This window comes from Podarcis liolepis, assembly GCF_965112155.1.
Source record: "Podarcis liolepis genome assembly, chromosome: 17".
NCBI classification, from domain to species: domain Eukaryota; kingdom Metazoa; phylum Chordata; class Lepidosauria; order Squamata; family Lacertidae; genus Podarcis; species Podarcis liolepis.
Window position 1 is genome coordinate 22,074,331 of NC_139571.1, and position 14,878 is coordinate 22,089,208.

Genomic DNA, 14,878 nt, shown 5'->3' on the forward strand with positions numbered 1-14,878 from the left:
GTGCTCTCAAAGAAAAATGGCCTAGGAGAATCTTGCTGTGATATACATAAGATATGTTATGAAATTGCACCAAACCATGCATGCACTCTCTTCCCCTCCTACTTTCAATTTTGGTTAACTACAGTCTGATCCAAGAACTGTTGTCAGCATTAACTGTTTAGAATAATAAGCTATAATTGAAGCTGGCTTGTTTTAAGTTCAGCATAAGTAATATTAACCACAGTTTGTCAGTCAGAGTAGCATAACAAACCATCCTAAAGCCATACTCTTCCTGGCCATGTGGGGTGGGGTGGAGAACACATAAGTCAGAGGCTCACGGCCACTCATTCTTGCTCATGCACATCACACTAAACCATGGTTTTGCATGACAAGTGAGGACAGCTATGGAATATTTATTCTGCCATTAGATGAAGTTAGCTGTTGGATTATTACTGTACATTTTCTATGATTTAGCAAGCCCTCTGTTTTCTGATATTTATGCAAAAAGCCCATTCCCGCGCTTTGGAAAAGTTGAGGGTATACTCTGCTCCTCTAGAAAGGAAAATTGGAATGAATTAAGAAATGATATTCAGGTTTTGTATGGCAGTTGGAGGAGACTGATAGCATTGTTCAAAGACTTGCTCTTAGATACATTCAATATTAAATCAGTACCGAAATGATCTTTTTTGTCTTTGGGGTCTTTTAAATAACACTTTAATAACTGTGTGCTCTTGAGGGTAAATGTGCAGGGGAGAAGGTTTGCCTCCTTTCCCCAAATGTTCCCCATATTAGAGGAATGCACGCTTTTATTTTCAGATTTATCTGTGTAAAAAACAAACAATTTATCTGTCACTGTGGGTGAAGTTGGTAGAAATATTCTCATTAGGAAACTGGATTAATCAACGAAAAAAATGTAATAAGCCTTGAAAAGTACCGTATTTTTTGCTCTATATGACTCACTTTTTCCCTCCTAAAAAGTTAGGGGAAATGTGTGTGCGTCTTATGGAGCGAATGCAGGCTGCACAGCTATCCCAGAAGCCAGAACAGCGAGAGGGATTGCTGCTTTCACTGCGCAGCGATCCCTCTTGCTGTTCTGGCTTCTGAGATTCAGAATATTTTTTTTTTCTTGTTTTCCTCCTCCAAAAACTAGGTGGTCTGGTGCGTCTTATAGAGAGTGAATGGACCTATTTCTTTCAGCCTCAGTGTCTGGGGAATGATGTGTCTTTCTTGTAGCTTACAGTCCATGCTGGAGGATCTCCTTGTTGCTACTATTGATGGTTTCCTGCATCTTATTCACTGGGATGGCATGATGAATGGAAGGAAAGCCATAAACCTCTGCACAGTCCCGTTTTCGGTGGATCTGCATTCTTCTAGAGGTATTACGTCTCTGCCTGGGCGTAAATGGGAGGGAAACGCTTCACTAAAATGAAATCTACTTTTCTCGGTCCTTACAGCTGACACGAACATTTCCCCTATTCTGTAGCTGTGGATAGTACCACGTCTTGTGCTGATGAAAGAAAGAAATAATTTGCAGTATCAAATAGCCTTTTTGATAATTGATCTTGTTCACTATCAGGTTCATATTTGGGATTTGAAGATGTGCACATCAAAGACATGGAATACTGTGCTACTCTTGATGGGTTTGCTGTTGTCTTTAATGATGGCAGAGTTGGTTTCATTACACCAATGTCAAGTGGATTCACAGCAGAGGTATAATTTTCTAACATTTGATTAGTTACTTGTCTGCATTTTTCAGATTTAGCTAAATGTTTGCTGCCATGCATTAGACTTTGTATTAATCAGCCACAGCTGATAAATTATGAAACTTCATATGGTCGAAATGGTTTAGGGAATGCTGTATGAGGGTGTCGTCCCATCCCCCCCTGAACATGCCATTGATGAAAATAACTGAGAGGAATCTTTGGGCAGAAAAAAATATTTCATGTATGACATTAAAATAAGTTCTTTCAGGTGTACAGTTAATCTTACTACACTTAATTTCTAAAATTCTGCATTATCTTCCTAAATTTGATTTATAGTTTTCCTCTCACATTTTGCATTATGTGAACTGATTATTTTCAAATCCTTTGTACATACTGTCCTTTTAAAGTAAAGCAGCATGCCTGTTAGCACCATACGGATTCAGTCCTGTATTGAACTAAACTGCCCTTTTACTGGTTACTTTAACTTGTTATTTGTTATGTTCCTTTTTTGTAAATCTTACAGAATGGTTATGGGGTTCCTATTATCAGTGATGCCTGGCTGCATTTTGAAATGCAAATATGGAAACTATTTCAGCTGCTGACTTTTATGCTAAATAATTCAGTCTAAATATCTTTTGAAAGAGCTACACCATCCAGTGGCATCTGGAGGGCCATGGGTTTCCCATGTCCATTAGATGCTGAACCCCCAGTGATTTGAATGCTCTTTGTCACTTAATTTTCAAGTGTACAATATGCATAGCTTCAAAATGTAGCACATTATGAGTGCATTCACATGGCTGACCTCTTAAGCCAATGCTTAATCAGCCCACAACTGCTTTGCTCGTCCCTCCGTGCAGTTGGTGAAACTAGCCTGTAAGCCATGGTTTCCCATTACGTCTAAACCAGGAAACTAAGGTTAATGGCCTCCAAGCCATGATCTGAAAGCTGTAGTTTAAAGTTGTCTTCCCGGTCGTGGTTTATGTAGAAGATCTTAACCATAGTTTCAAGTTCAGACAAAGCAGGATGCTATGGTTAAGTGAACCTTTCTAGCTGGTTTGCTTGCTCACACAAATAAAGGAGCAAAGCAGTAGGGATTGGGGCTGCATGATTGCACAAACATGGCCTGTGGTCAACACTGAACAGGTTCATGGGATAAAATCCTTTGTAATGTTTCTTGCAGCAGCTCCATGGCGTTTGGGCGCAAGATGTTTTGGATGGAACCTGTGTGGCTGTAAATAACAAATACAGGTTGATGGCGTTTGGATGCACAAAGTAAGTTGCATGTCTTCATGTGGAATTTGAAAGGAATGAACTTAGTATCTCCTGTAGCCTATCTACTCTTAAATAAAGCTGCACTTACAGTTTCTGAGGTGTCCTAGAAAATGTTGCTGCACTTACAGTTTCTGAGGTGTCCTAGAAAATGTTGTACTGTTCTTTAAAGAAAAGTACAAAACATGTTATATCTTGGGGAAACTATATCTTGAGACACATTCATGAAATGAAGCACCTAGGAAATTACATGCCATATTGGAGAAATACTGAGCTTTCTGTTGTTTGCTATAGATAATCTTGCCACCATAAGTAAATGCTTAACATTCTTTGCATAGTTCAGAATGTCTAAATATGTAAAAATAACAGATCTGGAAAATATTCCCTTTTTAGTGCTGGCAATAGCTTCCTGTTTTTACCTGTTCACTTAGTAGAGTACTCTGCTTTGTCCAGAATGTTTTATTATTATTTTTTTTAGGACTTTTCAAGTAAATGATTGTTTTGTCAGGAATATGCCTGTGCAATGCACATATATGTGGCTGTTCATGACATATGTCTGGTCTTCTTCCCACCAATATTCATTCTCTCTCCACGTTATCCTCCCTCACCCCTAATGTTGCTTCAGAATTAATTGATGCTGTACATTTCTGGGGCAGGCAGACTTTTTTATTTCCCCAATTTTGATTATTGGAACATTTAACAGAGGGATATCATAAGCTACTTTCCACTAACTTTGAAAACTAAGGAACAGGTGGTTGCTGGAAATTCTTAGCCCTAATTATTAATAGTACCGTATGGTTTGACATCCTAAAACTTGAGTGTCTTTGGTAGAATGTTGGTTATTCGAAATACATACGTGAAACAGTCCCACTTTAGAAAGCTGAGGTGCTAACTCTTAGCTTGAATATATAAAAGTTATATTCTTTAAGGGATCTCTAAAACCCTAACTGAGCCGGTTGATGTTTTATTTGTGTTCCCAGGATGTGTACAGTCTAGATGTTCCTGTCATATAAGGCTTTTTTGTGTCACAGTTCAGTTTTGGGGATGGAACTGGATAGTGAACTTAAACAGCAATGTTGCTGTGTGTGTTCAAATGTAGGTTCAAAGCTATATTTCCTTAAAATCGTTAAGGTGTTACACTACCTTACATACTAACCCTAAGTTAATATACACAGAGGAGTACACTCACACACATACATACCAAGGATCTGGGCTACAGATCTTGTAACAGGCAAAAAATAGGAAAAGGGTAAGGCCTGTAAACATGTGTTGCCGTTATTGTATTTCTGCTGTTTAAGTCATCTTGGAATTGTAAACCATTTCCCAATCGGAATTGGTTTTCTCAGTTCTGCTGGATCTTCTCCTTTATTGGCTTCTCCACCCCGTACTATATTGCCTTCTCTGAGTTGGCGAGGGAACCGTTTTTATAGTTGCAACAAAAACTCTTTCCCATTGAATCCGCAATGCTAAGTGGCTTGAGAAAACTTAATTATTCTCTGCCGAGATCCAGGTTTGAATTGTCTCCGCAGAGCTTCTTACAGCCAATGGGAAGCTGGCCAGCATCGCAGAAGTTGGTCCCTGCTCTGCTCCTCGTCAGTTTAGCGTGGCGCACGGGAGCCGACTGAGCGGGTGGCAGGTGCCCATGGGCCAGTTAAACGACCCCCATGGGCTGCTTGTGGCCCATGGGCCTTAGGTTGCCAACCCCTGGTTTACCAGGTTGTTCAGTACACAGGTTGGACCTAGTGCTTTTGCTTATTAGGGTTACCAACCTATTGAAACCATGTTTTAAAGATACAAGATGCTCAGCAGTTGTGGCACTAGCACTTCCCTTTGTAGCTTGGGAGGTGATTATATAGAGATACTACTGAAGGCGATGGAAATGGCAAAGCAGTGTGAGAAATGCCTAGTGAATGAGCTGGTAAGAGCAAGCAGATGTAAACACTTCCCTGAAGAATAAACAGGATTTTGGAATGCGAAGGTTGACTATTGTTAGACGCAGTTTCACTTGATTTATAAATATTGAGAAACCCAAAATAAATATACATATACTTAGTACACAGCCTTAAAATATCTTTCATTGCCTTTAGACCTGATTAGTGGGGCAAAACTGCATAGCAATTCATTCCTTCTAATCTGTTCACCAACTCCGTCTGAGAGGCTGTGGAAGTTCTCGAGGCTTTTCTTTTCCATTGAGCTTTCGGGTTAACAGTTTTATAGAATTGTTTTGTTTAATTCTGGCTCTTGGGGTGTATCAGTTTTAAGGTGCTACTGCTTTCTTTTGTATTTGGTTATTGCAGTTTAGTCACAGAGTTCAACAGAGTTGACTCCCAAGTAATTCTACGTAGGATTGCAACTTCTGTTTACAGTCTAATGCTGCGCACAAACTAACACAATGGATTTATTTTAAAATACTTACTTTCCTGGAAAATGTATTTTCCATGGAAAATACAGATTTCTAAATGCTGAAAAACTGCTCTTTTCCAGTGGTTCAGTGCAAGTTTATACAATTGATCATTCTACGGGGGCCATGCAGCTGTCTCATAAACTGGAGTTAACACCAAAACAATATCCTGGTAAGTCTGATCATGCCAAGATGGATATAGAATGTTAAAGGGTTTTTTTTATTAATATAGCCCATTGTTGGCCAGACTTGACCCTCCAGCTGTTTTGGGACTACAACGCCCATCATCCCTAGCTAACGGGGCCAGGGGCCAGGGATGATGGGAAATGTAGCCCCCAAACAGCTGGAGGACCAAGTTTGGCCATCCCTGATATAGCTCATTCTGATTCAATGTAGCAAGTCCATCATTTGGCAAATGATGGCAGGTGGCAATAAGCCCACCTAGCAGTTTGAAAGCACGTCAAAGTGCAAGTAGATAAATAGGTACTACTCCGGCGGGAAGGTAAACGGCGTTTCCATGCACTGCTCTGGTTCACCAGAAGCGGCTTAGTCATGCTGGCCACATGACCCGGAAACTGCGGATAAACGCCGGCTCCCTCAGCCTATAGAGCGAGATGAGCGCCGCAAACCTAGAGTTGTCCGCGACTGGACCTGACGGTCAAGGGTACCTTTACCTTTAAAGGCAGCACTATATTTAAGTATGGGTTACCGGTAATTTTTAACCCATATACAACTATGCTTTCTCTATTCCAATCACTTCTGAATTACTCCTTGTTAAAAACCTACTTTAGTTGTCTATACATTGCTGTTGAAAACCGGTGGAACATTGGTCTTTGTCTTAAAATATTGACGCTTACAATCTTGCCATAGAATTCTATAGAATCTCCCAGTTCTAGATTAGTAGTCCTGCATGCTGACCTCATTTCCTTCTACTATTTATACAGCACAGGCACATAGAATTTGTGTTTTGGTGATTAAAATACGCACGGTGCAGCTACCTAGCACCAGTGTGTTTAGACCAAGTGTGTCATGTAAAGTTGGAAGTCTCATTTTGCTGTCTCATGTGCCTGGGCGACAGCTGTAAATTTCTGGTTGCAAAATTGACTTACTAACCTGAAAGGAATTGTGGCAGGGATCCAAAAAGCTAAGAGCCTGTGCATGTCCTGTAAGAACGGGAATATGAAAGGCATGCATCTGCCACTCATCTTCTGAGTCCTCATACTGTTAGGGATTGGGAGGGAGATGGAGCTCTCTATGCGTAGCTGAACCTGATTCGACTGGATTGTGCCTTTTGAGTATCAATAATTTACCATAAATGACTAAATAACTAAATAATTTACCATAAATGACTAAAAATGATTAAAAAGCAAATGCATAGCTTTTCATGATCTTACATTGTGGATTTTTCTGCTTTTCAATAGACATTTGGAATAAAACCGGAGCTGTTAAACTAATCAGATGGTCTCCTGATAGTTGTGTTGTTATGGTGACTTGGGAATGTGGAGGCCTCTCCTTATGGAGTGTATTTGGTGCCCAGCTGATCTGTACTCTAGGAGGAGACTTTGCGTAAGTATCTTTTAAGCAATGTTGTAACTGAGGCAGCTTAGCAAAACGGCCCGACGCATCTCCTGTTTAGCATTTTATTTGTTGTGCATTGTTCTGTATTTTGTGCAACACTTCCATGACCATAGTCGTGTTGTTTCTGGTAGCTCAACAAACCATTTAAAATAGATTTTTAATGGACCAGTAAAATGCTCATTACATTATGTTGGGCTGCATTTGTTTTTTTCAGAACAATCAGACACTTAAAAATATTATCAATTTTTGGAATCAGACTTTGTCTCAGGCCACAAAAGCTTATTCTTTCTGAATCACACTACATTTCCCATAGATTCTTTTCCTGCATCCCATGTGTCTATCTGCCACCCCTCCTCTCATTTAATTTGCCCATTTTTAACCTCATCAGCACCTTCTTTTTAACTGATTGGAGCTTCTGAAAATGATCAGGTGTTTCCCACCTATAGTTGGAAAGTGTAGGTCTTGTAGGTTTCTGTGCTTTTTCTGCTTTCTGTGTTTTTACTGGGATGTACCTAGGGTTGCAGAAGTGCTTGCTGGTCGTCTGCATGCCCAGTGCAATTTTGAATTTGGCATGCTGTAGTTATATTGTTTAAATATCTGGTGGATCAGAGAAAACGTTTGTCATTTGCTAAGAATCACTAGAATTGGGAGAGGGAAATATTGATATTCTGAAAATAGAATAGGAGGTATGTACTTTCTCAAAGACAGGGCCTTTCCTTCAGTTTAATATATCTGGGTACAGAAAAAAATCCCTTCTTGTTAACATGCATGTAACACGCATATAAACACATTAAAAAGCCTCATTTGAATCTGTTTTGTTTTCATTTTAAGTAATCGGTCTGATGGTACCAAAAAAGACCCTCTGAAGATCAGCTCTATGGTAAGCACTGTTTGAGCATCTATCTGTGTCACATGCATGTGGCATGGTCAAATTTCATTTTAAGCACATCCCATATAAACCTACCTAGATTTAACCCATTGTATTCGACTAGCACTTTCCCTTTCTGTTTCAGTTTAGCAGTTTTCAGGATTATTTTTGCCACCCAGTTTAATCAAGGAATTGCATTCAAGTCCATTGAGGCTTCCCCAAAATTATTTTTGTCTGGGTGAATCTTTCAGCTGTTGTCCCACTTGGCACCACCTTGCATTTCCTCTAGCAAAGGTAGCAGCAAATGTGGTCATATAGTTTCTAGTGCAGGCATAGGCAAACTCCGGCCCTCCATATTTTTGGGATTACAATTCCCATCATCCCTAGCCAACAGGACCAGTGGTCAAGGATGATGGGAATTGTAGTCCCAAACATCTGGAGGGCCGGAGTTTGCCTATGCCTGTTCTAGTGTGTGATCATGATGGGCAAGGCAAGTGCTATATAATATGGTTGGCGGGCTAACTTTTGTGCAGTGGTCTCATCTGCCATTTCTGCTGGCATGACGAAAGCTTGTATGTGTCACCTCTAGGCCATTGGAGGGGTCGGGAGGAGACCAGACAGTAACAAATGGGAAAGCATAAGGAACAGCAGAAGAAAGGGGTCGTGGAGAAGGAGGAGGAAGGCAACAAACCCCTATTTTTGGACAGCCTTAAAATAGACCCCTGGATTATTGCATGGAAATTGTTACAAAATGTTTTCCCCTCCAGTATTTTTTCCCCAGCAGTTTTAAATAATTGATCGTTTTTATTTATTTATTTCAGAGTTGGGGAGCAGAAGGCTATCATCTATGGGTGATTGATGCAAATAGCTCTGGGGTGGAGAGAGAGGGCAAAAATGAATCCCAGCATTTTGGTATCTTACAGTTTCAGTTCATCAAGAGTGCACTCACAGTTAACCCTTGCATAGTAAGTATGCCTAAATCTTCTTGTTAATGTATTATACTTCTAAGTAACTTTTCGTGCATTTTTGGCCAGGTTTATTCTTGTTTTGATTACAGAACAAAAGTTTTCCTTGTTTCCCCTAGTAACACTACTATGCAAGAGTCACTCTCCAACTAAAGCCTTTCAAAAATGAAAGTGATTCCATTTTAAAACAATTTTCTTTAGTAACTTAATCCATTTTAATTGGAATTTTATTGATCTCTCTTACTGTTCATTGTTTGCTGACTTGAAGCATTTATTCCTGTATTCGTAGAGCAACCAGGAGCAGGTCCTCCTTCAGGGAGAAGATCGCTTGTACTTGAACTGTGGCGATGCAATACAAGCTCAGAATCCTAGAAATTCTGCAACACACTCTGAACATAAAGCTGTCAGAGAAAGAGGCCATTTTTCAGATGGGAGCTTAGATTCTCAGGGTTTAAGCACTTTATTAGGGCATAGACATTGGCATGTTGTACAGGTAAGGTGCCTTGTTGGCATTGTTACTGTTTTCTTCGTCTCGTCATTTATTTATTTATTATATGCTTGTTGCAATGCAATAGGAGAGGATCAGGTGAAAACTAATGACTTTCCAAGATGAAAACATGAGCCGCTTAGCTGTGTTGGAATTTGAGCCTGAGTCTTGTATATCAAAATCCAACGTCCTATCCAGTGGTATCTATTGTTCTTTAAGAACAAAGAATCCTGTTAATGATAAGTCTTACTTGCACAGTACCTTCCTAATTAAAAATGATTTTATGGCATTGGAAGAAAAATAAACTGCTAATCTTGTACATATTCATTGTCTTTCCTTGCTCTTGAATGGTACCTCCATGTGGCCATTGTTTCCAAAGCAAATTGCAAATAAGTTTTGCATTTGAGCCATGTAGGATTTTACAAGGTGAAAACTGGAAATACCTGAAAGAAAAGCATGCTAAATAGTAGCAATTTTTTATTATGATTGTTAATTCTTTTTCCTCCTTCTCTTTTTAAGATACACAATACTTACTTAGAGATCAATTGGCCTATAAGGGTGAGTTGTTTTAAAATATTTATTTTGCAACTTTGGATTATATATAAATGCAAAGATTAAATTTAAAGGAATGATATAGCATGAGGAAATTTACATTAGCTGTCATTACAGAGGTGGGGGTAGAGAAAGCAAGTAGTGAACCAGTGTCTCATTGTTCCTATTAAGGCTCTAACAAAGTTTTATTTCTTTCCTTCCTTCCTGTGAACAGTTTTCAGCTATTGATAAGATGGGGCAGAATGTAGCTGTAGTTGGCAAGTTTGGTTTTGCACATTACTCTTTGCTTTCCAAAAAATGGAAACTGTTTGGAAACATAACCCAGGTGAGTAGTGGGTTTTTTAATATCTGTGAAGGAATAAAGAAATGAGACTGTTAAAAAAATGCTTTCCTAAATTCAAATAATTTTGAATAATTAGATTTTGTGAAATGGAGGCATTCTGCATAATTTTGAATAGGGTTGTTGTGGGGAGTAAAGCGAGGAGGGAAGCGAGGAGGGAAAGACTCTTGAGCTCCTTGCAGAAGAAGGTGGGATATAAATGCAATAAATAAAATAACATTTATGTTTCGAGGGAAAAAGGGTATGCCTACCAAAAAACAGAGCTTTCCTATAGTGATTCCTAAAGGATCCAAACAGCAGAGCTGTTTGCAGAAGCAGAGAACAGTTACCTGCTGCAATAGTGGTGGTGTTTTTATCTAGCAAAGAGGGGAGCTGTCAGCGTTCTCGCTGACAGAATAGGTTGCGCAGTTTTAGACTTCTCGCTGATAATATGTGATGCAAAAAGAAGATGTGGGCAGTTGATAGGGCCAAGATGCCTCGCAACTTGCTCTTGCTGTAACCTTAAATCAGCAGACAGTTCTGATGGAGTTCAGTTTGGAAGAGAAGTGCAGAGATGACTAAGGAAGGCACAGGGTGATCACCTCTCCACTGGGGGCCAAAGCAAATGTGCACGTTTACCAAAACCAATCTTGTCTCTTTTGTCTATAAAGTAGGGATATAGAGGTTTAACTTTGTATAGTAAGTGGAGTGCATAAGAAAGCAGAAGTAAAACTCTTCCCACCCACCCCCTTGCTTGCAATATTCTTCTGCTTTAAGCTGCTCCTCCTCAGCTCAGTTTTGATACCAGAAATGAGCTGGCGGGAATAAAACTGCTCAGAGCAGCAGGATGCAATCACATAAGGAGGGGGAGGTCTTTGCTCCCTGTTTTTCTGCGTTCTGTTAATTCCCCACCACGACTTTCAAGCCAGATGAACACACCTGGTTTGACTCTTAACCAGGCAGCAGCATCACACATTCCACATACTGTGGATGGAGTGGAATGCTGCCTGGTCATTGGTAGAGTTCATACTCTGTATGCTAAAGGCCTCAGGTCCAACCTGCGGCATCTGCAGTCAGAAGGATCTTATAGCAGTTGATGCAAAAGAGACCCTGGAGAGCTGTCAGAGTAAACAATACTAGGCCAAATGGACAAAAAGTCTGATTAAACACAAGGCATTTTTTTTCTGTACGTGTTGCTGCTTCTCTTTTTTTATGTGAGCCATGTCCACACTGAACAACAACAGTATGTAGAATGCTGAAACCGTAAAGTGTTTAGCTGAGCCTTTGTGAACCTGATTTTTATTGCTTCATAGTTTACAAATTATGTTCCTGTTGCAAACACAAGTTTACAAATGCATTTAGCGTTTATGGATAAACTGCGGGAATGAAAGTTGTTGTTTTTAAGAAATGTTGTTTAATGCTTGCTTTTTTTTAACTTTAAGGAACAAAACATGACTGTGACTGGTGGCTTAGCCTGGTGGAATGATTTTGTTGTTATTGCATGCTATAACTTAAGTGACCGCCAAGAAGAGGTAAGGCATGGGGTTTTTTAATTGACAATTTGCTAGTTGTTGTGCTTAATGGTACTGTTAGTCAGGGAAGGATGGTTTCATTACATCTACCAGTAGAATTCACTTAAGCTCTGAAAACTTAATTCCTGAAAACCGTATTATTTTGTACTTTTCTAAGGAAACTTTTCCTTTTAACTTCATGGTTCTTAAGTTTGTACTGAAAGTCTGTACTCTGAGTTACCTGTGCCATGTGCCCCTTACCTGGCTGCCCCACCACTAATAGTAGAAGAATGGAGGTGGGGGATAAGTAATGGGTGCTTAGGGGGACATTTGCAGTCACACACACCCTGAAATGCCAATTCATAATAACGAGGCCATGGATTCTGTTGATGAACCTGTAGGTCAAGAGCAGACTGCTTAACAAATTTCTCTTGCGGGTGGGTCTTGAGTATTCGTAAATTCATTTTCTGCTTAGACTCATTATCATACAATTCATAATAGTGGGGTGCTTTTTTTCTATATTTCAGCTTAGGGTGTATTTGCGAACAGCCAATCTGGACAACGCGTTTGCCCATATCACCAAAGTGCAGGCAGAAACATTATTACTCAGTGTCTTTCGGGACATTGTAATTTTGTTTAGAGCAGACTGTTCTATTTGCCTTTATAGTATTAAAAGAAAACCTAATGGGTAAGTATATTATGAAAACAATTATTTATAACCTTTTTCCCCATTTTTGCTTTTAGTTTGTGTTTGTGTGTAAGAGAAGGAAAGCGGTGGGCGGGATAAAATTTAGTAACCCTTCCTGGAACATCTTGAAAAGCAGGCAGCTTTTTACAAGCTCAGTTGTATACTGTAGTTAGCACTGAGACAAAGAATATTTGTGTCCATTTCTGTCGTCATGCCCCATTCACCCGTGCAACTCCCTCGAGGGCCAGATCCCAAGGAAGCAGACTTTAAACGTGACGTCTCATTTCCCCTTAGCATTAGCACCAAGAAAATTCACATGCCAAGCTAAAATTTTGGGTAGTTGCTAAGTTTATAGCCTCTTGTGGAGTTGTGGTGAGAGTAATAACTAAGCCACGAGGCTCATTGGGGTGACCTTGAGCCAGTCTCTCTCTCTCTCAGCCTAAACTGCCACACAGGTTTGTTGTGAGAATAAAACGAAAAGCCGCGTGTGCAGCCTTAAACTCCTTGAAAGAAAGGTGGGGCATAAATGTAGTAAATAAGACACTCCTCAATTTTATTTGCTGCTTGAATAAGACCCGGGGTGGAATTCAAGGCCTGCTCACACAATGGGGTTTCTCCCCATCTCCTTTCCCAAAATCTGTCCTGGGTTTTTCCTGAAACCTCCAGAGCAGATTTGGGGGATGTTAGCAGGGGAGAAGACCAGTAGATCTCATTCTATGCACACAACTGCTTAGTTGAATCCTGCCCATAGGGAACAGCTACCTAAAATATTTATAGCATTGTTAATTGTAGGAGCCTTTTTCATTATCTGTAAATTAACAAACAGATGAATTAAGGTATTGGAGGATCTCTACAACAGTGATAGGGAACCTCAGGCCTGGAGGCCAAATGTGGCTTTCAGGACTCTTTCCCCAAATCACACACACCTATCCCCAGGCTGCACCCCTCATTGACCCTGCTCCGTGTCCTACGGAAGTGCCTTTGCCTAGTTAGAACATGCCCTTGAGCTGTAATAATCCTTCTTACCTGGATGGAGGGGGAGCGAACCCATAAACCTCAGACTTTTCACAGATGGGATGTCTCTGACTGTGCCAAGGTAGTCTCTGGCCTCACCCACTGTTGCTTCAAGGTCCACCCACCACAAGCAACATGGCTCTTGGAAGGTTGCCCCTGGTGGAAGGTGGCTCTCGTTTCCCTATCCTGATCTTTAAGTTCAGCAGATGGCAGAAATTATTATTCTGTACGGCTAGGAGCGTTGTCACCATTTTTGCCTTTGCCTTTCAGTCCCAATCCTACTACCAGTATTCAGGTTCTTCAGGAGGTTTCTATGTCACGATATATCCCTCACCCTTTCCTTGTTGTGTCTGTTACTTTAACATCCGTGAGAACAGAGACCGGCATCAGCTTGAAAATGCCACAGCAGGTATGTACAGGTACAGTTTTTGAGGACTGCAGGGGAAATATACACTAACCCTGCTGTGTAAACTGCAACAGGTTGAGGGCTGTTTCATCAGTGAGACAACTCTTGGTACAATGCTTAAGACATCGTTTGAAACTAAACAAACTGTCCAGAGAGATGCTTGAATTTTATTTACTACAGCAGCATGTGATTTCATGACCTTTAAGCAAAGTTTCAGCATCTGTGATTCTATGATTCTAAAGCCTACCGCTCACTAAATCTGCCAAAGGGTATTTAAGTGCTGTAGGTAGGAAAAAAGCCTTGATCTGGGTGGAACCATTTCTGGGTAGAATCAGACTCAGCCCTCCCTGAAGGCTATGTTAACAGTTTGGGAGTTCTTCTGTACTCAGCTCTGCTTGTGGAAGCATGAGTGGTGATGGCAGCCAGGGGTGTGTTACCAGCTCAGGTTGGTACACTAGTTGTGACCCTGCATAGCAAAAGGCAGGCACTAGTGACACCCATGAGACATAAGCAGAGCTGCTTTTGGAGATAACTTGGAATCTTGCTTGTTAGGGCTGGATGATCAGAGCTTATTACACTGTTTCTGTACCAGTTTAACTGGGCCCAATTTGAACGGCTGCTTTTAATCTTCAAAACGTTGAACTGTTTGGGAGGCACGGCATGTGTTCAGCGCCTCCCAAATGCCAAGCGCTGGGCTAGCAAAGCTGCTTCTACAGGAATTTGGCTGTGAAGTCGTGTTCCCCACAGAATCAAAGGCCAGTTAGGAAGTGGCCAATAGGCACCTAAAAGGTGGGGACGACAGTTTCTTCTGATTTGGGGAGCTAACATTTGGCCCCTTCAATTAGATGGGAATATGCAGAACATAGCGATGGCAGAGCCCCTTGCACTGCACTTCTCCAGCTGGCTTTGGGGCACTTGGGGGGCACTGCGCAAGGGACTTTGACAGGTGGGCAGAACCAACCCACTTGTCTATCACTTGATGGCGTAATGTCAGAGTTGGCCCATGGGGTGGAAACAAATAAGGACCTGGCCCACTGGGCCAAAAAGGTCCCCGTCCCCCCACAAAACCACCGGGAGAGATTGTCAGAGGGACTAACAGGAATGGGTGTCACCCAGGGGCTGAAGACACCCAGCTCTG

General features: G+C 40.9%; 1 protein-coding gene across 2 annotated transcripts in view; it reads left to right on the top strand.

Annotated features, from left to right (window-relative positions):
• Positions 1-14,878, top strand: part of RIC1 (RIC1 homolog, RAB6A GEF complex partner 1) — a 42,149-nt gene that overhangs the window by 18,539 nt on the left and 8,732 nt on the right. The window contains exons 5-17 of one of the 2 annotated variants that reach the window (XM_083482211.1): positions 1,213-1,355; positions 1,556-1,689; positions 2,863-2,954; positions 5,436-5,524; positions 6,774-6,918; positions 7,762-7,810; positions 8,620-8,763; positions 9,053-9,256; positions 9,770-9,808; positions 10,017-10,127; positions 11,564-11,653; positions 12,160-12,320; positions 13,605-13,743. In XM_083482211.1, the coding sequence (XP_083338337.1) occupies positions 1,213-1,355; positions 1,556-1,689; positions 2,863-2,954; positions 5,436-5,524; positions 6,774-6,918; positions 7,762-7,810; positions 8,620-8,763; positions 9,053-9,256; positions 9,770-9,808; positions 10,017-10,127; positions 11,564-11,653; positions 12,160-12,320; positions 13,605-13,743 (1,540 nt within the window). The remainder of the gene's footprint in view (positions 1-1,212; positions 1,356-1,555; positions 1,690-2,862; positions 2,955-5,435; positions 5,525-6,773; positions 6,919-7,761; positions 7,811-8,619; positions 8,764-9,052; positions 9,257-9,769; positions 9,809-10,016; positions 10,128-11,563; positions 11,654-12,159; positions 12,321-13,604; positions 13,744-14,878) is intronic. The other variant, XM_083482212.1, reaches the window with a different exon arrangement.